General features: G+C 38.0%; 2 protein-coding genes across 6 annotated transcripts in view; both read right to left on the bottom strand.

Moving 5' to 3' along the window:
- The window catches only part of HNRNPM (heterogeneous nuclear ribonucleoprotein M), a 45255-nt gene extending 44695 nt beyond the window's left edge, over window positions 1-560 (bottom strand). For all 4 annotated transcript variants that reach the window (XM_044672778.1, XM_044672795.1, XM_044672786.1 and 1 more), the window contains exon 1: window positions 395-560. In XM_044672778.1, coding sequence (XP_044528713.1) covers window positions 395-507 — 113 coding nt within the window. In that variant the 5' untranslated portion in view covers window positions 508-560. The remainder of the gene's footprint in view (window positions 1-394) is intronic.
- A 3942-nt stretch (window positions 561-4502) lies between these two features.
- Window positions 4503-26827, bottom strand: MARCHF2 (membrane associated ring-CH-type finger 2). Of its 2 annotated transcripts, none has more exons than XM_044672752.1 (5): window positions 26700-26827; window positions 24145-24373; window positions 15904-16099; window positions 10623-10832; window positions 4503-5221 (listed from the first exon to the last, which is right to left on the bottom strand). In XM_044672752.1, exons 2-5 carry the CDS (start codon window positions 24318-24320, stop codon window positions 5063-5065), a joined length of 741 nt encoding a protein of 246 aa, XP_044528687.1. In that variant the 5' UTR covers window positions 24321-24373; window positions 26700-26827; the 3' UTR covers window positions 4503-5062. The 2 variants fall into 2 exon arrangements, with proteins under 2 accessions (XP_044528687.1, XP_044528679.1); XM_044672744.1 differs by having other exon boundaries at window positions 26726-26827.
- Window positions 26828-27055: the final 228 nt, after the last annotated feature.

Here is a 27055-nt window from a genome sequence, read left to right as displayed (position 1 = left end):
GGGGGGGGGGCCGCGAAAGAGATTAAGGCCATGGGAGGAAGAATGGGGCCTCGCGGGCCGCGGGGGAGGATGGAGCTGCTCGTGGAGGGGAGAGTGGGAGAAGAAAAGCTATCGGGACCGTGGCAGGGACGACGAGGGAGGTCGGGGCCGCGCGGGCAATGGGGGAGCTGGGGCACTTAAGGGCTGGTGGAGTCTGCACGGGCAGCAGGACAAGGGCTGGGGCCTCGCGGAGTAGAAGAAGAGAGATGGGAACGAGACCAAAGGCCTCGCGTGGATGGGAGGGAGCCCGGCTAACGGAGCCGGGGCCGCGGGGAACGCCAGGCGGCACAGGCCCCGTTGAAGCTAGGCGCCTCCCCAGGGAGCCCCAGGCTCTAGAAGGGTGAAGAAACCTCACCTTTTGGGGGTTGGGGTCCCGTTCCCGCTCACTATGCCGGGCGCTCCGCTTTCCTCCTCCATTTTGGATTCAGTCGCCGCCACCTCTACAGCCGCTTCCACCCCTGCCGCCATTTTCTCCGCTTCTGGGCTTTGTGTGAGAGAGCGGGCAGGAGGGTACTGCGCCTGCGCACTCACGTGACACCAAAGATCTTCAATAACGCCTGCGCGCGGCCCCACCTTCTACCCTTACTTATAGTCCTTGTCTTGCTCCGCCCCTTTTTTGCCCAGGCGTAGAGTCGCGGATGAGCAGCTTCTGTGCTTGCTTTTCTGTTTTCCTTCTGTTTATGGGTTAATGGATTTTTAAAGGCAGAAAAGACCTGAAAGGTTATCTGATCCAAAACCCTCATTTTCCAGAGGAATTATATGTTCCTGAGAATTGAAATAATTTGCCTCAAGTCATACTAGTATCAAATATCTAGCTGGGATTTGAGCCCACCTTTCCTATTCCCTGTGACTTTTCTTCACCACCTCTATTAAATAAAGGTTTTTGGGGAGAAAAAAAAGTCAGGTGGTCTCTAATCCAAATCACTGCTCAGCGACCCTTTCGATTCCCCCAACAAATTGTTACTACTTAATAGGTGCCAGGTATTAGGTTAAGTGCTGATGAGTCAGGAAAAAAAGTAGTCTTAGCCTTCAATTAATTTACATTCTACTAAGACAAACAAATAACTATGTACATGCTAATATAGAAATGAAAGGTAATCTAAGGAAAGATATGAGCATGGAAGAGCAGGAAAGAATTCTTGCAAAAAGTGAGATTTGAATGGAGTCTTGAAAGAAACCTGAGTATAGGTGAAGAAAGTAGGTATTCCAGCCTTTGGGGAAGGAAAGGTGGCAGCCAGTAAAAAGGCATGGAGTCTAGGGTCTCCAAACAGTATGTGAGGAAAGTAAAGTGTAAGAAGCTTGGAAAGGCAAGAAGGGGCCAAATAGCGAAGGGCTTTAAGGGCAAAACAAGGCATTTTACATTTGATACTGGAGGCTGTAGGAGACTGGTAGAATTTGAGTGAGGAATGATGTGAACAGACCTGTGCTTTAGGAAAATCATTTGTCCAGCTAAATGGAGGATGTACTCAAGTAAGGAGATTCTTTTTTTTTTTTTTTTTTTAACCCTTAACTTCTGTGTATTGGCTCCTTGATGTAAAAGTGGTAAGGGTGGGCAATGGGGGTCAAGTGACTTCAGGGTCACACAGCTGGGAAGTGTCTGAGGCCAGATTTGAACCTAGGACCTCCTGTCTCTAGGCCTGACTCTCAATCCACTGAGCTACCCACCAGCCTCTGTAAGGAGATTCTTAAAAGTAGAAAGACTAACTTCTTGAAGCAAAAGGTGATGAGGGCCCACACCAGAGTGGCTGTGTGACTGGAGAGAAGATGATGGATATGAGAGATGTGAAGGTAGAAATAAGACTTGGCAACAATTTAGATATGTGGGGCTAGTGCATGTGGGGAGATGACACTGAAATTGTAAGCTTGGGTAGCTGGATGGTGATGACCTCAGCAATAACAGTTAAAGTGTGAAGAGGGGAGGACTTAGAAGGAAAGACAATATGTTCTGTTTTTAGCGTGTTGAATTTAAGATGCCTACGGGACATATAGTTTGAGATGTCTAAGAGACAGTTGGTGATGTAAGATTGAAGCACAGGAGAGAGGTTAGTGCTAGATCGTGACATCTGGGAATTGTTGCATGGAGATGATAATTGAACTCATGGGAACTAATGAGCTCATCAAATGAGGCATTATAAAGGAAAAAGAGAAGAGGGCCCAGGACAAGGCCTTGGGGGATACCTACAGTTAGTGGGTATGAGTTGGAGGAAAAAAGAGCAAGAGAAATTGAGAAGAAATATTCAAGAATGGGTACCACAAAATTGCTTGTCTACTCCAGGAGGAGGGAGGGAGACAACATGAATTATATAATCATGGGGGGAAAAATTACCACAAAAGAGGAGTGTCACACACACATAAATTTAAGAGAGAATAGCCAGAAAAAAAGTGATTGATAAGTTAAGGATAAGGATTAACAACAGGCCAATTCATTAGATTGGGCCTTAAGATCACTGGTAACTGGATTCTGATAAGTAAAAATAGAATGCCAGATTGCAAAGAGGTTAAAATAAAGCAAGAGAGGAAATGGAGGTATCGATTATAGATGACTTTCTTGAGGAATTTAACCTTTAAGAGAAATACAGGATAATAGCCATCTAACTGGTTCAACCTTTCTCTGTCGATAGACAGAGGAACCTGGAGCTCCACATGGGCTTCTATTGGACCAATAAATCCTTTATCTAAAAGTCCATTATCTACTCTCTTCAGAAGAAATCAAATGTAATTCCTTTAAGTTATAATGGGTACAGGAAGGTCTACTAGCAGACTAACTGAGCACCAGGCTAGAAATGAAGGACTAGAATTGTAGTTACAAAATGTTACAGAGATGGAACATACCTTAGAGATAGTCTCATCTGGTGAGTATATTCTATTGCTATTTTGGTTGAATATATTCTAGAGAAATTGAGTATATTCTAGAGAACACTTTTTATTCAATAATACATAGATGACTTATGAGGTTCCTTCATGTTTCATCAAAAAATGTGGAAATTGGATGATCTTCTTAAGGAATACTAGAGTATAGAGTCAGCTAACGTGTTCTAAGAATGGCTGGACCAAAAGGAAACATAAAACGGTAGAGAAAGCACTAGGATAGGTTATCAAGAAACCTGGTGGGTCCTGGGGGTCCTGGGGGTCCTGGCCTGTCTCCATCTTTTCCAAAAGAATTGAGAGACTGTCAAATATTTTGCTAATATTGAGGTAACTTCTATGTGGCCTGTTCAAGCCCTCTCTTCTTTCTGGGACTGTTTCCTCCTGGCTAGGTACTCTCCAACTTGTAAATGTCAAAGCTATCTACCACAATAGAGAGAATAAGCACCTCTCCAGTTCTGGACACTGCACCACTCTCCATGGATCCTGAGATTAATTACATTAGCTATTTTCATATTGAGATTGCAATCTACTAAAACTTCCTGATTTTTTTTTTCCAACCAGTCTAGCTTGTGAAATTATTTTTTAAAAATATCTTATCTTTTGTCTTAGAACCAATACTAGAACCAATACTCAGTATTGGTTCCAGGGCAGAAGAGCAATAAGGGCTAGGTAGTTGGAGTTAAGTATCTTGCCCAGGGTCACACAGCTAGGATGTGTTTGAGGCCAAATGTGAACCCAGGAGCTCCCTTTTCCAGGCCTGGCACTCTATCCTCTGAGTCACCTAGCTGCCTCTTAAAATTAATTTTTTGAACCCAAATATAAGATTTCACATTTGTCACCTTTAAATGTCAACTTATTAGATTCATACCAATATGCTTGCCTGTAGTAGTCTGTTTGGATTTACCTGTAGTAGTCTGTTGAATCCTGAGTCTTATCGTCCATGTTAGCTATTCCTCTCAGCTTTATGCCATCTGAAATCTGATGAGCATAGTAGTCTATGTCTTTACACAAATCATTGATGAAGATATTAACTACATCAAGGTATACAGAGCCCTGGGACTTTCCATTAGAAACCTTCCCAATTGATATCTGACCACTCATGATGACTATTCCGCAATGCAACCAACTGAGTAACTAACTATACTATCTTCTAGCTCACATCTCATCTTTTCTATAAGAATCCCAAGAAACATAAAATACATTGCTAAAATATAAGTAAACAATAATATATATATATAATATATACAATAACATAAAATTCTCCTGATCTATAAAAATGAATAGTAATACTATTAAAAAGAAATTAGCTTAATCTTTTTTTATAAAGGGCTTTGATGGAACAGTGTAGTCTACCATGATTACCACTTCTTTCTCTTCCCTCCCCTGCTTCACCTTACTCTACACATCATGGAACTAACTACATTTTACTTGTTATTTATTGTTATTTATTGAATCAAGTTTTATTACACTTCGTTTAGCCCTCAATTCCCAACCTTTTCTCCTAAAGTGGGATTAGTCATCCTTGATACAAGAATCTTGACTTAAGCCTAAAGGCATAAGTACCTTCAGAAACAATCATTGATAAGTCAATTATGTTCATTAAGAGCTCATTTTATTCCTTCAGGGTTGATCTTTAAAACACAAAAACTTTTATAAAGTATGACACCATAAAAGAAAGTGCAAGATATGAAGACAGCCTCCCAAGATCTTAGCAAATACTTTCTAGGGCAAGTGTGATGTGAAACATGAATTTTCTTTGAGTGATCCAGAATAGGGCATGTAATTAACCTCAAATGAGATCAAGCTGCCAGCTTCGGTACTGAAGCTTAAAACCAAGTCTGTCAACATAATATACAGAAATCTTATGCAAGGAAATTGAAAAATATGTACACATATAGAATATACTCCACTTAGTGTATATTGTAACAAAGTCAACCCAGATTTGGGTGAAGGAGCTAGATATGTCCTTCTTTAATGAGCTGAGCCTCCCAAACCATATTCTCAAGATCCCGGGCCAGCCGACAGAGTGGTCAGCTTTCCTTTTTCCTCTGGGGTTCCAATATGCCAGCTGATTCCTTCAGTTTGGAATCCTCTCTGGATTATGGTGGGTCAGGATTGACCCCCTCTGTCCCAAGGGCTACCAACTCCAGAGCACTCATACAGTAGTTTCTTCTGCTGTTTTCTTGAGGAGCATGGCTGACAGTAATGAATGCTGGGCTGTCTTGCAGCTTTCAGAGTCCAGAATCATTAAGCGGACTTTTTGATTAGTCCTTCTCCATTCAGAATATAGCTGGCAATGGTAGCGGAATGAAACCTAAGGAAGAGGAAAGAGAGATCATGTAGTGTTGTGCATGTGCACTTTCTTCACAGTATCACATAGCATCTCAATAGTGGAAAAGAAATTTAGAGGTTAACTATTCCAATCTGAACCTGAACAGAAATCCTCTCTATAACTTCCCTAAGAGGTGGTCATACAATCTTTGCTCGAAAAACCCACTTTTGAAATGCATTAATTATGAAGTTTTTCCTTTCACTGAGACTAAAACTGCCCTTCTGCAACTTCCATCTGTTATTCCTTGTACCAGAGTATTAATACCTCTATGAGAACAAGAGAATAAGTAATTCTTCCACATGATAGACCTTTAAATTCCTGAAGATGGCTGGCATGTTGCCTTATAATGCTTTTCCCTTCCACGCTAAAAATTCCTAAAGTTCTTCCAACTGTTCCTTACTATCCTGTTTTCTTTCCTTAGATCTATATCAGCTTGACACAGTATCTTTCCTTTAAAAAAATTTTTTTTACCAGTTAAATGTAATAATAAATTTCCAGAACCCATGTTTTCCAAAGTTATATGATCCAAATTGTCTCCCTACTTCTCTTCTCTTTCTCCTCCTGGAGCTGGAAAGCAATTTGATTTTGACAATATCTTTTCTAAAAATGTAGTGACCAGGGCAAAGTACAACAAACAATCACTTCCTTCATTCTGGATGCTATCTTCAGCCTTAGGATAAATAACTTTTGTTGACTGCCTTGTCCCACTACTGATTGATATTGAGCCTGCAATCCACCTAAACCCATATTTCTTTTTCATTAACTTCTTTAGCCACCCATTCCTCACCCTGTATTTATACAATTAATTATTTTGAAACTAAGTGAAGTTTTTTTACATTTAGCAAAGAGAAAGAAAAGCAAAAGGCTAAATTAGGGGAAAATGTATTAAACCAGTTTTGTTCTGGCAAGAGTGGCAATGTCAAATCTTAGGCTGAAGTTGGTAAGGATAGAGGGTCAAGGCCCAGTTGAATCTCCAACCTCTTCTAATTATCTTGCATTTGCTTGTATATATATGAGATATGAGCTCCTAGGGAACACATAGGTGTTTAACAAATGTTTGATGAACTGATCTGAATTAACCAATCCAATGGAGTCCTTGGCCACCTCTTAATGTTTCCAAAATAAGGATTAGTTTAGGCATAAGATCTTACAAGCTTTTTCCATATAAATAGAGTAGGATGAATACTTAAAAAAAAAAAAAAAAACTTACCTTAGTCTCAGAATCAATGCCAAGTATTGTTCCAAGGAAGAGCAAGGGAGGGCTAGGCAACTGTAGTTAAGTAACTTGCCCAGGATCACACATGAAATGTCTGAGATCAAATTTGAACCCAGAACCTCCCTTCTCCAAGCCTGACACTCTATCCACTGAACCATTTAGTTGCCCCAGGATGTATTTTTTTTGGGGGAAATTTCTATCTGCTCATAGTCATGTGGTTATTCTAGGGCTAAAAAACAAGGGTAGGACCTTGGTAAATAATAGGATATTAAAGTATTTCTAAAAGAGGATAAGCTCTAAGGGAATCTATCCTAGGAAAGACAAAGAGTTCCCTTCAAACCCAAAAACACAGGAAGCTCATAAGGAGAATCTTGGGGTTGGACAGGCAGGTTATTTAGGCTGATTACCCTTGTTGATAGAGGTCTTCCTAGTTGAATCTCCAGCCTCTTCTAATTATCTTGCATTTACTTGTGTACATATGAGATATGAGCTCCTAGGGAACACATAGGTGTTTAAAAAATGTTTGATGAACTGATCTGAGTTAACCAATCCAATGGAGTTACTTTGGGCCTTGGGAGGGGGGAGTTCTCCTCACAAATGCAGCTAAACCACTCACTTGAAAATAGGAGAATTGAACTAGAAGAGTCCTTGCCAATTTGCTTATTCTAGGCTTCTATGAATTTCTCAGATAGTGTGGCAAGGGAATATATTGCCAGGCTTGTAGTCAGGCAGACTAGGATTTAATTCTAACCTCTGATACATACTAGCTGTGCGACCATGGGAAAGACATGTAACCTCCCAGGGTCCCCAAATGATATGGGCTCCTGACTTGCATCAGTGAAGGGAGTTTTCACAGAAGTTCTTTAAACTGCTGAAGTCACAGTACTTGAATTCAGAAAATCTCAACATAGAAAGAAAAGTGTTACCTATGCTGGGCAAAATGAACACTTTTTAAAGAGACCTTTAATCAAGATGAACATCAGGGGGCAGCTGGATGGCTCAGCAGATTGAGAGCTAGACCTAGAGATAGGAGGTCCTGGGTTCACATCTGGCCTCAGACACTTCCTAGCTGTGTGACCCTGGGCAAGTCACTTAACCCCCATTGCCTCGCCCTGTAACAAATAAAATTAATATAAAAGGATATATATAAAGATATTAGGGTTTAAAAAAAAAGATGAACATCAATTTATAACCCAGGAATATTTTGAAAAGCCAGCTGATTTCCTTCAACTTTCTGAATTACTCCTGAGATAAGGGGAAAGCATGGCTACAACCCACCTATAAGTATTCCACTGCTCCTGACTCAAGGAAAAGGCAGAGAAGGGTAGAGGTAGAGACAAAACTAGCCTCTGTTCCAGTACATGGTCAGCAACAGGTTTAAGATGCATGAAACCAGAGTTCAAGATACACACATCCAGCTCAGTTAGTAGATACCTTTACCTAGACAAAGTATGCCTAGAGAAGTGTGGTCTGATCAATTTTGAAATATAGTTATAAGGCTAAAATAAATAACATCCTTAACTTTTCCTAGGATACTGTAAAATGGAATTCTTGGTTATCTTTGAGTTCACACTTGTGAAAAGGGAATCCTTTGTTCTCTTTGCCTAGTTGGACTTAACACTTTGGTTGGCAATAACTTTGAATAGACACAAGCTTGAACTAGGTGGGAGAAGCTTGAAAATCACTTAGTGAATCCACACCCTACCTAGTGCTAGGTGAGAAGCCAACAAGATACTTGGAGAGTTCCACTCTTTTTTCTAACTCAAACAGTCAGAAACTTGTTAACACCCTCAGAAAGTGTGAACCTTTTTCATGAGCATTCACACCTCCAGAAGGTGTGAACTAGTTCCCACAAAGACCATCCCCTGGACAGTGCTAGACAATTTGGAAGCTGTGATTGGCCCCTGTGAAAAGGAGCAGGGACAGGAAACCACTATAAAACCATGAAGGCCTCTGGTGAAGAGGGCGGCTGATGAAGGGAGCTCTTCTAGTCCGTGAAGGAGTGTTGAGACCTCGGTGAGCCTACTTTAAATGTCTTCTTTGAATTCCAAGTGGTGAGTTTAAAGACTGAATCTTCCTGAACTTCTCTTAAGAAACTTCTTTTAATAGACTATGTGAATTTTTGCTTCATTCACCTCCAGGCCTCTTACCTACTGAGTTAGATTCTTATTTCCTTATTTTCTCTCTCTCTCTCTCTCTCTCTCTCTCTCTCTCTCTCTCTCTCTCTCTCTCTCTCTCCTTAATTGTAAATAAACTTCCATAAAAGTCAATTTTGACTTGAGATTATTCTTAATTGAGGATTGATAATAGTTCAATCCTCTGGTGACCATCTTTTAATATACTGAACCCCAAAACCCCTTTTTTCCCCCTTACAATACGTAGGCCTCTGAAGCCCATTCCAGGATTGGGATGGTCCCATTTCTACTGTAATTCAGTAGTAAAGAAAAGAAAGGGTCTTTCAGATGTCTTATCATAGTCTCTAAATATCCCAACATCTTGTAATCCAGAAGGAAGAGTTATAGCCCCACGTGGAATCAACTCTCTGTGAGTCAACATAGCCACAGAAATTAAGTTGTAAAGTGTTTTATGAATCTTAATGTTATGTCCTATCTCTCTATCCATCTACTCCCTGACCTCAGCATCAACCACATCAAGGAATTAATATTGTTGATCTACTTTTCTAGAAGAATTCAGAGGACTTGGCTCTTAGCCCAGAGTATATATGGTAGGATTGCCAAGGTATGAAGAAAGATCATAGGTAAATGGGCTTTGTCATCTGAACACCAACATACCTTTTCCTGCTTAGCTATTTGAAGCTGTCACATTGGATCGACCTTTGAAAGAGAACTGGTCTGGGGAAGTGATGGGCAAACTTTTTAAAGAGGGAGCCAAAGGAAAGAAAATGCTCATCTGTCTGTCTGTTTCTAAGGCAATTCTTTCAAAGTTTCATTGTATCCTACTCATTGTATTAGACAGATTAGGAATAATGTTGTACACCCAGATAGAACATTTCAGAGGGCCGCATCTGGCCCGCCGGCAGTAGTTTGCCCATCACTGGTCTAGAATAGTTAAGAGACCCAAGTGTGAGCTTTACTTCTGCTACTGACTAAGTATGTAACCATAAACAGATGTCCTTTTCTTTTATGGACCTCAGATTTTATCAGGAAAACAAGGAAGTCGAATGATCCCTCAATTCAGGGAAGTGGAACAAATCAATGAACTGAATATTAGAAGACCTAGATTCTACTCTGACCACAGCCATTATTTATGTGTCTCTGAGTAGATCACTTAACATCTCGAGCCTCAAATTTTCTGTCATATAATATGAGAACTGGACTAGACAATCAAAATTTTTCCCAGCTCCAACATCTTATAACTGGCTTTAGGAAGGCAAAAAGTCTTGCACACTTCATAATTTCTCAGATAGCTGTAGAAGAACATAAAAAAAACACTAGCCTAGGAACCAGAAGACCTAGGTTCATAGACTGTACATCTGTGAGACCTTGAATAAGTCATTTAATTTTCTGAGCTCCAGTTTCCTCATTTTTAAAAGATAAATTTATCTAAAATACTTTAAATAATAGGACGGTAATTATTACCACTCCACAAAAACCTGACCTTGAAGATTATTATAGAGCATTGATTTAAAGCTAAAAGTACCTTAGAGATGATCTGTTCCAAGTTCTTTATTGTATGAATGAGGAGACTTAAGACCCAGAAAGATTAAGTGATCTGTTTTAATCAAATAAGCAGCAGAAGGCAGATCTGAATCCAGGTCTTTTAAAATTTAATCCTTTTTCCATTACACTATTTTAAATGACTGTGGTTAAACTAAAAATGTTAAAAACATTAAAAACTGTAATCTAATTTTCACTTTCAGGACCAACCTAGAGACCACCTGCAGATCCCTGACGATCACAAATTAGTAAACCTCTAAACCATGAGGTCTGTTCTAATTATCAAAATCTCAAAGTAGGTATTATGTTCACATTTTTACTGAGGAAGTATGGGTCAGAAACCAGGGAATACCCTGGGAAGGAATTTGTTAAGCAAAAAGAGGAAAAGAAACCTGGTATTAGAGAATGGATGTCTACTTAGTTGAATATAAAGACTACAGAAGGTACCTTTTAGGAGACTGTCAAGGGGCATGTGGCTCTGGTAACTCACCAATGTCCAAAGGATGTAGATAGTAAAAAGTGCTAAAGTGAGAGCGATAAGTCCCACAGCCTCCAGCCTGCTGTTAAACTGTAGGTGATCTTGGGCCCCTCGAAGGCACAGCCAGCCTGAGATGGCTGCAAGGGGTGTGATGAACAGGAAACATACCATGTCACAGAAAAGGGTCCTCTTCTCATTCCTGGGACCAGGGTCCTTCAGCCACTAACAACAAAGGAAAGGTTATCAACCACTAAGAAAAGACATATTTCTCCCGCTTTGTGTTCTTCCAAATAATAATAATACCTCATATTTATATAGCATAAATTTGTTTGTAAATCTCATTAATTGTTTAAAGCAACTAGGGAAACAGAGCCTACCTCCTTTTAGGGGTTTGAAGGTTTGGAGCAACAGTTCCTTTTTCAAAAAAACATTTTATTTCCCCCAATTACATGAAAAAACAATTTTTTTAACATTCTTTTTTTTTTAAATAAAATACTGAATTCCAAATTCTCTCCCTCCTTCCCATTCTTCATCCCCTCCCCTCCACAGATAGGAAGCAATCTGATATTGGTTTTACATATGTAATCATGTAAAACATTTTTCCATATTAGTCATTTTGTGGAAGAGATTTCAAAGAAAAAAAAAAGAAAGTGAAATATAGTATGCTTTGGTTTGTATTCAGACTCCATCAGTTCTTTCCCAGGAAGCAGATGACATTTTTTATCATGAGCTGGAGCTCTTAAACTTTTTGGTCTTAGGACTCTTTTACACTCTTAGAAAGTTGAGGACCCTTTTGTACTCTTAAAAACTGAGGTTCCTAAAGAGCTTTAATGTGGATTATATCTATTGATAGTTTCCATATTAGAAATCAAAACTGATGAAATTTTAAATTTTAAAATATTCATTAATTTATTACTAATTTATAAAATAAAAATAAAAATAATAAACAGTGAACCCATAACATGTTGACATGTTAATATAAATAACATATTTTTATAAAAAATAATTCTATTTTCTAAGACAAAAAAAATTAAGTGAAAAGAGTGGCATTGTTTTATATATTTCTGCAAATCTCTTCAATATCTGGCTAGCTAGATTCTCTTATCTATTTCTCCATCCCATTTATTGTGATATGTTGTTTTAGTTTAAATATAGGAAGAAAATAAGACCTCAAACAGATATGTATATCTACATTTTAAAATGGAAAGGTATTTTATGAGGTAAATAATGTCTCAGTATTATTATGGAAGTATTTTTTACCTTATAGATTCCCCTGAAAGGGTCTCAGGGACCCCCCAGGAGTCCTTAGATCAGATTTTGAAAACTTCTGGTTTGGATAAACTAGAACAACCAGCTCTTTAGAAAAAGAAATGAAGGACCTATACAAAATGTCATGTAACCCGCTCTACCCAAGAGAACACTCTGTAGATGGAAGGAACACAGGAAATAAATGAGAGAAAAATAAAGGGCACAGCAGACATTTGGATACTAGTATAGAGGAAAGAGCACAGATCAGAAGACCTGGGTTTAATTCCACTTGCTAGCTATATAACCATAGCTAAGTCACATGAGTGGAGCCTCAGATTCTTCACTCTAAAATGGAATACTAATTGTACTACCTGCCTCAAAGGTAATCTGGGAGGATAAAATAAGATAACTTATGTAAAGTGTTTAAAACCAAATCATTATATAAAGGTTATCAAATGAGATACTCTTTCTCTTGCAGCTTCTATTTTAAGATGAGTACATAAACATGGATTCATATCTCCAAAGACACCAAAAAGGAACAAAGACACATTAAAGGAGTGGTTTGGTCAAATGAGAAAGATGGATGATATCTTATATTTATATTTAGTTTGTGATTTTTTCCTCTTCTACAGAGTTTAGGGCAGGTGGAGACAGGTACTAAAGCTGAGTGGAAATACTTGTGGAAAAAAAATATAATAATGGCAGAAAGCTGTTTTTAGACATATTAGCAGTTCCAGGCAGAGCTTGGGAGCAAGTGTAATTCATCCTTTCTCTTTCCCTATCTGGCCTGCAGTGTATAGTCTCTTCATCTATTATGAACCCATAGCTCAACAAGAAACTTCTCTACAATATACCCAATAAATGGACAACTGGTCTTCACTTCCAGACTTCTAACAAGAGACAAGCCAATACCTCCAAAAATCTCTGTTCTCTCAATATATCTTGTTCTTTTTTCACTCACATGCTTTTCATTCATACTGTTCCTTAATTCCTGGATGTTTGGAACATCTAGCTCGTTGATATCTTACCTACCTTTGTAGGTCTACTTCAAATGCTATTTCTTCTATAGAGTCTTTCCTAAATCTTTTGCAGGTAGAGGGAAACCTTTCTAATTGCACAATGATCCCATTCCATCCTGCTTCCTCCAACAGATGCCCCCTTCTATCATCCTTCTCTCACTTATCTTTAATACTGGCTCCTTCCCTACTGTCCGCAGACATGCTTTTGTCTCCTCTAGCTTAAAATACCCCTCACTTGAATCTTCCCTTCTTTGCTATTTTCCTGTATATTTTTTTTAACCCTTACCTTCAGTCTTAAAAATCAATACTATGTATTAGTTCCAAGGCCAAAGAGCAATAATGGCTAGACAACTGGGATTAAGTGAGGTTAACTGATTTGCCCAGGGTCACACAACTAGGAAGTATCTGAGGCTAGATTTGAACCTTGGACCTCTCTTCTCCAGGCCTGGCTCTCTATCTACTGAGCCACCTAGCTGCTCCTGTCTTATATCTTTTCTGTTTTTTTTCTGGATAAATTCCTTGAGAAGGCTCTTTACAATTGGTGCCTCTACTTTCTCTCCTCTCTCTTTCTTCTTAACCCTTTATAATCTGGCTTCTGATCTCATCATTCCATCTCTACTCTCTCCTGTTCTCTCTAAAGTTATTAGTGATCTCCTAGTTGTCAAATCCAATGACCTTTTTTCAATTCTAATTCTCTTGGAACTTTCTGCAGCCTTTGACACTGTCCATCACTTTCTTCTCCAGGTTTTGGGGACACTACTCTTCCTAGTTCTCCTCTTACCTGACCGACACTCCTTTTCAGTCTCCTTGGCCAGGATACTTATTCATATTATACCTATTAACCATGTCCCAAAGGGCTCTGTCCTAGGCCCTCTTCATTTCTCCCCTTCCTATATACTACTTCACTTGATGAACTCATCGGTTACCATGGATTTAATTACTGTCTCTATGATTGTCTCTGAGGATTCTCAAATCTACCTATTGCCCTAATTTCTTTGCTGAAGATCAGTCTTGAATCTCCAATTGCCTTTCAGATAAACTGGAGATTCAGTAGATATCTTAAACTCAATATGTCCAAAAACACTATCTTTCCCCTCAGACTCCCCTCTCTTCCTAAATTCCCTATTAGTATCAAAGGACACTGTCCTACTAGTCCCCCAAGCTATCAACCTATGCATCATTTTTGACTCTTCACTCTTAAGTCACATTTCCAATATTGGGCTATGGTCTGTTGATTTTACCTTTACAACAACTCGATGATCTCTTTTCTCCTCTGGTACTGCCATCACCCCAGAGCAGGCCCTTATCACTTTGTATCTGGACTACTGAAATAGCCTGCTAGTGGGCCTGGCTGCCTAAAGTCTCTCCACACTCCAAATCCATTCAGCCACCAAAGTAATTTTCTTAGTGCACAGATTCAATTATGTCATAGATAACCTCTTCTCCAGTTGAAAAACTCTAGTGGCTCTTTAGTCTCAAGATAAGAATTCTCTAGCATTCAAAAGCCTTTATAACCTTGCTCTCCCTCTAACTTTCTAGGCTTCTCATATCTCATCACATCCTCTCCCCAACATACTTCAATTCAGTGACACTGACCTCCTACCCATTCCATAAACAATATACTCTATCAGTTTGGGGCATTTTTTTCTAGCTGATCCCCATGCTGGAATGCTCTCTCTCCTCTGAATATTTACCTCCCTGGTTTCCTTTAAGTCCTACCTTCTACAAGAAGCCTTCCCTAACTCCTTTTAATTCCAGTACATTCTATCTGTGACTTATATACTATTTATGTGGTATGTAGCTTGTGTGTACACATGTTTCCTTGTTGACTTCCTCATTATACTGCAAACTCCTTGGGGGTAAATCTGACTTTTTGCTTTCCTTGTAAACTAGTAGTAGTACTTGGCATAGTGCCTGGTACATAATAGATGCTTAATAAATACTTATTGACTGAGTCACTCACTGGAAGTGATGTTTCCTTCATCTTATATCTCAGAGCACATTATGATCCTCCTATACATTATAATTTAATCTGTATTTTATTTATCTTTGTAGAAATAGCATGGCATAGTTGAAAAGCACTAGAACTAGAGTCAAAGAACCTGCATTCAAGTCCTAGTTCTGCTTCTTACTACCTGTGTGATTATGAGTAAGTCACTTTACCTTTCTCTATAGTTTCTTATTCCCCTCCAAGTCTAAGACACTATGATCATTTCTTAATTGCAAGTACTTTGAGAAAAAAAGACTCTTATCCTTTTTTTTTAAACCCTTAAACCCTTACCTTCTATCTTAAAATTGATACTGAGTGAATTCCAAGGCAGAGGAGTGAGAAGGCCTAGGGCACTGGGGTTAAGCGACTTGCCCAGGGTCACACAGCTAAGAAGTATCAAGGCCATATTTGAACCCATGACCTCCTGTTTCCAGGCCTGGCTCTCTTTCCATTAAGCCACTTAACTGCCCCATATCTTATTTATTCTTGTATGTAGCACCTAGTACATAATAGACACTTAACATCTGTCTGTTGAGTGTTGAATGAATTTTCCCCTAGGACAGTGATGGACAAACTTTTTAAAGAGGGGGCCAAAGGAAAGGAAATGCTCATCTGTCAGTCTGTTTCTAAGGCAACTCTTTCACAGTTTCATTGTATTGTATCCTACTCGTATTCATCAGATTAGGAATAATTTGTCAGATTAGGAATAATATCTTAGGCTGGATAGAACATTTCAGGGGCCCACATCTGGCTCCGGGATGGTAGTTTGCCCATCACTGCCCTAGGAGATCTCCAAAATCAGGACAGATACAGGAACCACTCAAAATTGTCAGTGTTAAAGAATGTTTGTTTGGTAATGGGGCAAAATTAATAACAAACTTACTGACCTCATGGTGTTCACCCAAGTAACTAGACTGGATTCCTGGATTTTCTTTCTTCCACTGGGTTGTCAAGGGGTCTCATCTACTTTTTCATTATCTGTCTTGCCTCAGACAGTAAAACAAACAACACAACCCCTGTTGGCCCAGGACAGTACCTCTGTGAGGGGCCGGGGCCGCCTCTCCACCACAAATTCTGTGTGGCACAGCTCGCAGTAACTAGTGTTGGAGGAAGAAAGCCATTTCTCAAGGCAGCTTTTGTGCACAGTACCCAGCGTGCCTGTGCAATCACAGGGTGACAATAGCACCTCTCCACTGGACCCTTCATGGCAAATTCGACAGATAGGTCCATCACTAAGGACAAAAACAAAACACATCATCACAAAGGTGTAGAAGTGAGTGCACTCTTCTCCCAATTGTGGGGTCCTGGTGAGGAATGTGCTTTGTTAACTGTAAAGTGCTATATAAATGTTAGTCACCATTTACTATCATTATCTTAAAGGTCTGCCATTATAATTTTTTAAACCCTTATCTTCCATCTTAGAATCAATATTGTATATTGGTTCTAAGACAGAAGAGTAGTAAGGGATAGGCAATAAGGGTTAAGTGACTTGCCCAGGGTCACATAGCAAGGAAGTATCTGAAGCCAGATTTGAACCCAGGCCCTAGGCCTGGCTCTCAATGCACAGAGCCACCCAGCTGCCCTCAGCCATTATTCTTACCGAAAAAAGTTCCACAAGAACTCTGGGCAGACCTAATCTGTGCAACTGGATTATAATCAGTATTGTGATAAAATGAGTAGGTGGTAACATGTAGTTGAACACAATGTCAGGAAAAACAAGCAATCTCAAATCATCAAGCACCTAAAATCAGTAGCTAAAAACATCCTCTCTTTTACAGATAGGAAAGGTAAACTCCATAAAGGATATCTTACCCAAGATCATAGAGAAAATTAATGTCAGAGTGAGACTAGAACTCAGGTCTGACTCCTAGGGCTAGAACACTTGTTATCGCTTCCTTCATTTCAGAAATTTATCCAAGTTCAGATATTTTTATGACTACTCATTTGGAAGTAGAGAAAACAAATAGCTTGGAGGAAAAAAGTCATTAATAACCCTTCTAACTTTTAGGATCATAAATTTAGAGCTAGAACACTTGGTCTGTGAATCTGTTTTTTTTTTTAACTATTTTGATAACTGCATTTCAACATAATTGGTTTTCTTTGTAATCTTATGTATTTTATTGACTATATAAAAACATTATTCTATGGAGGGATCCATAAGCTTCACCAGATTACAAAAAGGGTTCATAACAAAAAAGTTAAGGACCCTGATTTAGTTCAACCCCATAATTTACAGTGAAAATCTGAAGCCAAGAGAAGCGATCTAGTCAGGGATACACAGGCAGTAAGATAATAGAGCTGGGATTTGAACTCTTGTCTGCCGCCTAAATCTAGCACTCTTTCCACTATATCTCATTATTTTGATATGGAGAAAATAAGAATTGCTGAGCAACTTTCTGTCTAGAACTGCAAATTGCAATAGGTTTGCAGTTTTGAACATTATCTTCAAATACTGACAATGACCATTCTTCTCTAGCAATTTTTGGCCAGAATTTTTTTTTGGTAGGAAAAGGGGTGAGAAGAAAAAAATGATGTGCATAAAGATTAGTTCCATGAGTAACTTTATGTATGGTTTCCCATGGAGCAGTATACCTTTTTAAAAAAACGTATTCTTAGAAAATAAAAAAAGAATCTTTGCAGCTAGTTTCTCTAATAAAAATCTAATTTCCAAGATATATAAGGAATGTATTCAAATTCATTAAAAAAAGTAATTTTTCAATTGAGGGTCAAAGTATAAAGTCATTTTCAAAGGAAGAAATCCAAGTTGTCAACAGCCATATGCTTTTTAAAATTAGGGTGCTTCCCCTCTCCCCCATCAATGAAAATCTTGCCTTCTCTATTGAATTTCCTTCCTCCCAATTGGGAAAGAAACAACAACAAAACCCTCATATTTCGAACATGCATAGAAAAGCAAAAGAAATTCATTGGCTATATCTGAAAGAAACATGTCTTGTTCTGTACTCTGAGTCCATCATCTATTTGTCAGGAGATAAGTAGCATCTTTCATCATATCGTGAGTACTATGGAATCATGGTTGGTCATTGTGTTGGTTAGAGTTCCTAAGTCTTCCAAAATATGGGCAGCTCAGCAATACAATGACCCAGGACAATTCTGAAGGACTTATAACAAAGAATGTTATTAGAATGCAGATCACTTTCGTTTTTTTAGGGGGGAGGGAAGGTTTGGCTTTATGTGAGTATTCTCTTATAACATGGACCAATATGGAAATATATTTTGCATAGTAATACATGTATAACCCAGATCAGGTAACTTACCATCTCTGGGAGGGGGAAGAAAAGAGAGAGATAATTTGGATCTTATAATTTTGGGAAATATAGGTTGAAAATTGTTATTACATGTAATTGGGAAAATAAAAAAATATATATATTATACTTTAAAAAACAAAGTATGGGCAGCTCCAAATCACTGTTAGAGAAATGCAACTCTGACACTTCATCTCAACCTGCTGTTAGTAGAATTGTGAATTGGTCCATTCATTCTAGAAAGAAATTGTGGAACTATGCCAAATATATCCCAGGGATACCATTATTAGGTCTATAACTCAAAGAGATCAAATTAAAAGGAAAAAGATCTTTATAGAGAAAAATATTTATAGCAGGTTTGTATTTTGTTGCAAAGACCTGGAAACTTAGAAAGAACTCATCAACTGGAGAATAACCGAACAGATCATGGTATGAATAAAATAGAATACTATTGTACCACAAGACATTCCTAAAAGAATGGTTTCAGAGAAACACAAGAAAGCTTGTATGAACTGATGCACAGTGAAATGAGCAGAACTAGAACAAAAATTTACACAAAAAGACTGTAAAGACAAATAACTTTAAAAAATAATAGACTAACCATGATTCTAGAGTTCCAATAATGAAGTACGATACCCACTCCAGACAGAGATTTAAGATGAAGAATAAGACATACATTTTTAGACATGACCAATGTGGTAATTTGTTTGGCTTGAGTATACATATTTATTACAATTTTATTGTTTGTTTAACCCATTAATAAGAACAGAAAAGGAAGAAAAAACTACCCATCCTTCAAGGCCACTTAACAATGGTAGCTTTCCTCAGCCTTCCTAGCCCATATCTTACTAAGTGTTCTCTCTCCTCTAAACTCTCATAGCACTCTGTCCTATGTAGATCTATAGACTATAATTGCATTATAATTATTTGTCTCTCCTACCAGACTACAAGCTGTTGAAGGCCTGAACTGTGTTCTTCCTATCTTTATAACCTTTGTAACATCTAGCACCATATCTTACGTGTGTATCCAATAAATAGTTACTGAATTAGAAGTCAATATAGACATGGCCTTATTGTTTTTAAAACCAAACTGAAGATCAGACCTCTTACAATGAGTTTCTAGCCATTCAGGATCTTCATAGCATTGTAACTTTGTTTTCAATTTCCTATATTTAGCCACATCCCCATCAGAATTCTACAAATAACTACCTAAGGGGAGCTGCTACTCCAGAATTAATTCATAATAACAAATAACTAGTTGATGAAATAAATGATAATAACCTTGGAAAAGTTCATGATAAACAGCTTGCAGATTCTGAGATATTAAGAGGGGAAAAAAAGAACTTTATGAAAGTAGTTTCAAAGAACTCACAGAAAAGATAAAAATGATTCTATGGCCAGATATGCAAGAACTGTAATGGCAAACCTATGGCATGCATGCAAAGTACTCTGTGGGTACCCGAGCCTGGCCCCAGCCCCACCCACCGAATGCAGTGGGCAGAGCACTGGGTCTGAGCCTCTCCGTAGCCTCCCCCACCTTCCTTGCTGAGCTTGGGCAGCAGCCCCCTTGCTTTGAATGCCCCTGGGGTGGCTGGGTGCAAGGGCATGGGTCCCTGTGGCCACAGGAGGTGGCTGCCCTGCGTTCTCCACTCAACCCAACTGGGAGCCAGGCCCTGCTCCTCCCAGTGCAGGTGTAGGGGGGAAGGACACTGCACACAGCTTGGGAGGGCAGAGCATGGCACACAGTCTTCGGGGCTGGGGTGGGACATAGGATCCCTAAAAGGTTCCCCATCACTGCTCTAGAAGGAAAGGTATTGAAGAAAAAGAGGCTTATAAGAACAAAATTCTAATGAAAGAATTGCAAATCATCCCAAGGAAGGAAGAAAGCAAAAGACTTCCAAACAGACCCACTTGGCTGTATAAATTTATTTGGTGAGCATAGATGCAAAAGATTAAAAGACAGTGGCATATAATCAAGGAAGGATACAAAAATTTAGTAACTCTACAAAAGTGTTAATTTTAAAAATCTAAAGCCCAGAAGGAGCTAAGCTTTGTGAAATATAAGGACACTAACAACAAAATGCTTTGAAAAAATTCTGGGAACAAGAAGGGAGGAATAGTTTTACATCTTAATGTTAATAGATAATAGAACAAGGCAGAACTATCCAATTTCCACTCTACTGATTCTCAGTATTAATTCTAGGAGAGAAGGCAAGGGTTTTGTTTGTTTTTTAAAGGGATCATTTGAAACCATATGGTTTCCTTTAGAACAAGTCATACTAAATGAAGTCCACTTCTTTCTTTAATAAAGCTACAATGCCTTATCAGATCTGGGAAGATTAATAGACATAGTATCTTCATTTGCTTTTATCAATGCATCTGGGCAAGTTACTAGCAAGACCACTGTGGCCAGGATAGAAAGATTTTCACTGGACATAGTGAGGTGTATTTAGTGTTGGTTGAATGTTCATAACCAAAGACTAGATTGATATCAAACAGGCTCAGGGGACCTCTTGCAGGGTTTCCTCCTTAGGCCAATTGTGTTCAATATTTAAGCATCATCATATGTGAAAAAAAACAGACAAAATCAAGATTTTAAAAGATTTTAAAAAGGCTCAAACAATGAGTTATATTTAATTAAATGAAATTTAAAAGGAAAAAAGTAGAAACTAAAATTTTTATAACCAGAAGGAACTCAGAAATGATCCATTTTTACTTCTCTTCAAAGTATAAATTTCATTTACAACATTCCTGGTAAGCTGGAATCCAGGTGCTGCCAAAAGACCTTCAGTGACAGGGAGTTCACTAGTCCCTAAGGAAGTCAATCCCATTTTTGGACAACTTTAATAGTGTGGAAATTTTTTCTGTATAGAGTGGTAAATTTTAGCTCAATCTAATTCCCACCCATTGATGTCAATTCTACCTGCTCTTCAGAACCAGGCAAATAAGGGAAGAATCCATAACATAAAACCTTATCTTTCAGTAACCCCTATATAAAATACCCTTCAGCAAAACCTAACTCCTCTACATTTCCTAACACCCTTTATTACCTTTCCCCATTTTTTCTCATACTACTTCTTCCATCTGGAAGGCTACAACCTTTAGCTCTATACTTCTTCCAGACTATCAAGGTTCAGCTCCAATAACACTCATTCTATAATGCTATCATTCATCATTCTATCTGTAAGGGAGCAGTTCTTCCTCTGGCCTCCTATAAGAATTATAGTTCTTTATGGTCCTTATCATATTCTGCCCTATACTTACTTCATGCACATTTCATATCTTCCTCTAATAACTCTTTGAAATCAAGAATTGTATCATGCAAATTTGCCAACTCTTTATCCCCTCCAGTACCCAGAACAGGGTCCAGCATATAGTATATGCTTAATAAATATTTATAAACAAATGAATAGCAACATTTCATATTCTGAACTTCATATTCTGAACAGCCTGATTCATAGTTTTAATCAGTGAGGTAACACTATATGGCAGGAGAATCATAAAAATGTTACAAGATACTAACTGCTTCCTCAGAGTAAATCCTACAATTATCTAGCAATTCAATCCTCAAAATAAGTCTAAACTTCTCAAATAATCTTTAACAGATCACAATAGCTAGCCTTTACTGGCATCACCAATCACGTAGACTATTTACTTTTATTGGGCAAGCAGGCAAAGTCAGATGGAATCTTTAAGGCTTCATCTTAACTGCCTTAATTGTTACTTCTTGCTCAGGGACTGTTTCTTTGATGCCAAAGATTTTTTTATGAACCCAATTGCTGGGTTCATAAAAGTTCTGGAGTGTGAAAAGATATTTTAAGTTTTATTATACATGCAGTTACCATATGAAGAACAATGAGCAATGATTTCTAGTCTCCACTAGAAATCAAATGAGATAATATTTGTAAAGCATAGCATAGTGCCTTCCTTGGCACATAGTAGGCCCTTAATAAATATGTTTCCTCCCTTTGTCCCCATTCCACTAAACACAGAATTAGAGGAAACAGGTTTTATACTTCATCAAGGGATTTAGGTTGAAAATAAAGTAAAAATTTCCAAGCCAGCGAGGAACATCAAAATACCAGATTATATTCAGAAGCTTATACTATTTCTCTTGAAAGTTTCAAAACAGGATAAAGGTTCTCTTCTTACATTGACAGCATCTTAGTATTAAAGGTGACAAAGTTGATCTAGTTCAGTGCTCTACACAACACATGAATTCCTCTACGACATCCATATTTATCCAAACTTTACTTGAACATTTTTTGTGAAAGAGAAGCCATCCACAGACAAGGCAGTATTTTTTTTTTTTACTTTTTTCAAACAGTTCTAAATGTTAGAAAGTTTTCCCTAATATTGAGCTGAAATCTGATGCCCTATAATTTACTTCCATTGGTCTTTAGTTCTGCTCTCATGGATCACTCATAACAAATCTGCCTCTTTTCCATATGAAAACATTTCAGATATTTATTTGAAGATAATGATCACCCTACACTACCACTCACAGCAAGACTTTATCTTGTCTGAGCTTAACATTCCCAATTATTTTAACTGATTTTCACAGGAGATAGTTTTATACCCTTTCCATATCCTGGTCATCTTTCTCCAATTTTTTCTAATTTTTTTCTAATTCTCTCCGGTTTTTCAGTGGCCCTTCTAAAATGTGACATCTGGAACATAAGACAATGCTTCATGTGTCACATAGGACACCAGTAAAAATTATGGATTCCCTTAACCTGAGCCCTCAACTTCTATGTAGTATTTCTGTCTGGAATGGTTTGGGCATAATCTTATCCAAAAACAAGGAGAAACCAGGAGATCAACTTATAAACAACATCATTATACTGACAAACAACTCTAAAAGACTTAAAAACTCTGATCAATACAATGACAAAGCACAATCCCAACAGTCATGATGAAATATGCAATCCACATATTTCTTGTGAAAAACCGTGGCAGTGAGGTGATGGTCTCAGGGTGCTAAGTGAGAACTTTTTTTAGACATGGACTTTCTTTGCAATTTATGTTGCTTAATCATGTATGTTTGTTACAAAGGCTTTGTTTTTCCTTTTTCAATGGGGAAGCAGGCATAGAAGGGAGAGAGGATGGATTTTTGTTTATTGAAAAAATAAAATATAAACTTTAAAGTAAGTAAAAGCAAGGAGAAGTAGACTAGGAAAACTAAAGGCTTCTTCTAGCACTCATAATGAAGAGAGCCAGAAGCTTGACTTCCCCAACTATGGTCCTAAATTTGTCCTTTTTTTATTAACTAGCTTTTGGCATGAGCATTTTAGAATCTGTATTCTAAATGGGTTCATTAATATCTAGGTAGGGAAGGGGGAGAAAACTTTAGAAGACCTATATTCTAATGTCTATGCATCTAATTAATTCCACAATTAAGATAGCTTTATTGTGCATCTGTGGGGTCTGTCATTTCTATAATTTGGATAGATTTTTGCTTTTTGAGATAATGAGAAGATTTATGAAGTTCAGGCACACTGGATCCCAGATCCAAGAAATTGAGAAATGTGAGATGCAAAAGACAGAACACAAATATCCATAATATTCATCAGTTACCAAATAATTCACTGGATCTTTTAATGTGACAAACTTTTAATGTGACAAACAAAAGAAAATGATCAGTGATTTATGGCAGTTATTTAGTGGATTAGATTCTCTAAGCTTTGATTTTTACATGCCAATTTCCCATTCCTCCCTAAAAGTGCTTTATTGGATAGATGAAAGTTTTTTTGGTTAAAGTATACTCAGATAAACTGACTTTTATAATATAATAACAACTGACTTTTAATAACACCATTAAACTAATTTAAAGTACCCTGGATGTTACAAGTCAGAATTGAGAATTACTACCTTCCTGTTATTGGATCAAGAAGACAATAGTGAGCCTGTATCCCCTTCTGGACCATAAGAGAGAAATGCTTTTGGATAAAACGCTTTGGCAGACTCAGAAGACTGGATCATCTGCTTCCAGATGCAGCCGAGGGAAGTTTTACCTTTGCGTGCCTAAGGCTTTGATGACAGTTGAGAGGAGCCGGCCATCCTTGGCTGTTACCTGGGTCACATATTGCGGATGCCCAAGGTCCGGGTCGGCCACGATCTTAGAGAAGGCCGTGTTTCCAGTACAGTCACACAGTGAGCCAGGGAGATGACAGCAGTCGCCTGTCGTCATGGCAACAAGGAATACATAGGCCTTCACAATTGGGGTTCCATGATCACAAGAGCCTGCAACGAAACCAGCTGGAGCTGAAGTCCTACAAAGGAGCTAGCCTCTCTGTGATTTCCTGTCTTGGGCCCTCCCAGTATGTACTTTCCTGCCCCAAACTATCCCTGAAAAGCAAAACTATGCTTTCTGAATAAATAACAGCTGTTCTCATTAAGTCAGTATGAATTCTTCCAGGTCTTCAAATACCTTTCAAATACCCCAAACCCAACAGCTATAATTTGGAGTGTTCTTATTTCAAAATATTTTCCAATTTTTCCTTTCCTTTTAAAATATAGGTTCTAGGTTCAGCAAGAAAGGAATTTAGTAATCAACTAGTACAATACACTTATTTTTACAGATAGGAAAATAACTTGCTCCAAGATTGCATAACAAATTAGTATACAAAGCATATTACTAAGCACCAGGAAATATCCTAGGATTTAGTCAGATTATCCTCCAACAGCAATAATATTCATAGCTGCTCATATTTATGTAGGCCCTTGTGGTTTACAAAACATTTTCCTCACAAAGCTTTATGAGCGAGACAGTAAAAGTATCATTATCCCCCTTACACAAGAAAATGACGCTCAATGAAGGCAATCAAGTTGCCCGATGTCATACCACTAGCAAATGTTAAAGTTAGGACAAGAAATCAGGTCTCCTGATTCCGACTCTAATGACCCTTCTAGCATAAGTTGATGCTTTCAAGAAGCAATGAGTTTTCAAAAATCCACTCGGTTTCCTTCTAACAACTTGGCATTTTGATCTAATTCTTAGAAGTGGAACATCAAAGGTACAGTCCTATTTCCAGCACTAACCAATCCTTCTACAGGTCAGAAGAAAAGAAAGCAGCAATTGCCCTATTTCACCAGACTGCTCACTGTGTTTATGGGAGAACAAGATCTAGGAAGAATATTGATTAAACCATGTGAATCTAAACTACACATACCTTAATCCGAGAAATATTCTGTGGATAAGTGAATAGACCCTGTATTTAGTATCTTCTTTCCCAGAGGCTGTGAATATTTTGAGTATAATTAAAGGCACCCATCAGCTCAGAAAAGGGGTTAAGCTAGGCTTCAGGGTAAGCAGGTCACCACATGATTTGTGCCAAGCAAGAGCTTAGTGACAAAGACAAAGCAAAGGGTAAATACTCAATGGATTTGGGTAAGCCTGAAATCTACCAAGTAAACCAATTCTATTGTTGTCCTGACTACTCTTAAACCTGTTTGGGATATAGCCCCTGGCCAGAATAGATACCTACAGAGGAGAGACCATGAGTCTTCAAGGATCCCTGGGTACTTGGAGTATGTCTCAGGTCTGGGCCTGCTTTCAGGTGAAATCATGATACTTCTGTGAGAATATTTAACTAGGTTACATTTAACTCATGTTAAATGTAGCATGTGTGTTATCATGTAATTGTTTCCCCAGGTACAGCTCTCTGAAGAGATCATCAATAGTGAGGGCAGGGATAATGTAGTATATGCTTCCTTGGAAATCCATCTCAACTTATGGTATAGTATTTACTAAGTTAAAGGTTACAGCTAAGGAATCAACTATGTGACCCTGAACAAGTTATTTAATCTCTCTGAGACTCAAATTTTGTCATCTATAAAATGCAAAAAGGAAAGTTGGGTTCGATAATCTCTAAAATTCCTAGAAGGCTAGAAAATATGTGCTTTTATTAATGGACTCTGTTTACCTTCTTGCATATATTCCTCATGATCTTATATGGAACAAGATATTAGAAGACTTGCTTCAACGGGTAGAGAAGCAGACAAATGGGAAGAGGAAAGAAAAGAAAAACAGTAGAAACAAATCTTTAATGGAAAGAGTAAGAAAGGTGAAAGGAAGGTTGATATTTTAGGAGTGCTCTAATCAGCTTTGAGCTATGGTTTCCCAAGAAGAGCTATACTTTTGATCTACTTCATTTATAAAATAAGGTTTCTATGGTTTCTGAGATTATCCTTGCTCTGTACCATTTTTTACATTTTGCACAAAACAAGAAATCAATAAAATGTTAAGTGCATGCATTAATGAATGCTTTATAAATCTCTTGTCACCCTAGTTTCCTTCCTTTGGACACAGTTCCTTTAAAAATGTAGTATTCATCAGCAACTGGGGAACAGCTAAACAAGTAAAGGTATATGAATGTAATGGAATATTACTGGGCATTAAGGAATTATTAATATGAAGAAATCAAAGAAACAGGGATAGCCTCTTATGAGAAAATAATGACTCAAGAAGTAGGTAGTCAAAAGAATAACATATGTAATAACTGCAACAATGTAAATACAGTCAACATTGAGAGGCAACAAACATTGGTCAAAGAAACAATGTCAATACCATATTGCCAAAGTTAAAGGACGCACCCCTTCTTTTTGTTCATTGAAGCCATGTGGATAAAGTGCTAGACTTGGAATCAGAAAGACTTGGATTCATATCCCACTTCTGACACTAGCCATATGATCATAGGCAAGTCAGTTAATCTCTGAGTCCAAGTTTCCTCATCTGTAAAATAAAAATAACATCAGATGTACTTCCTACTAATATAATTGAATATATATGTATATAAAGTACTTTTTGTAAGGTACTAGATGTTAGTTTTTAATGATAAACTTTTAAGAAATATTTTTTGCAAAAGGGTTTCTGGGTTAAGAAGTATTGCTTTGTAAAAACAAAACAGATCAGTACATTAAAAA

Source organism: Gracilinanus agilis, chromosome 1 (genome assembly GCF_016433145.1).
Source record: "Gracilinanus agilis isolate LMUSP501 chromosome 1, AgileGrace, whole genome shotgun sequence".
Lineage (NCBI taxonomy): Eukaryota > Metazoa > Chordata > Mammalia > Didelphimorphia > Didelphidae > Gracilinanus > Gracilinanus agilis.
Note: the sequence above shows the minus strand (reverse complement) of the source record. Positions and strands in the feature narration are given on the sequence as shown.

Coding starts and splice junctions, on each gene's coding strand:
- MARCHF2 (XM_044672752.1), bottom strand. CDS start 24,320: ATGACGACAGGCGACTGCTGTCATCTCCCTGGCTCACTGTGTGACTGT. Junction 16,100..24,144: donor AAAGCCTTAGGCACGCAAAG/GTAAAACTTCCC, acceptor TTTTGTCCTTAG/TGATGGACCTATCTGTCGAA. Junction 10,833..15,903: donor GGCCCCGGCCCCTCACAGAG/GTACTGTCCTGG, acceptor CTTTGTTGTTAG/TGGCTGAAGGACCCTGGTCC.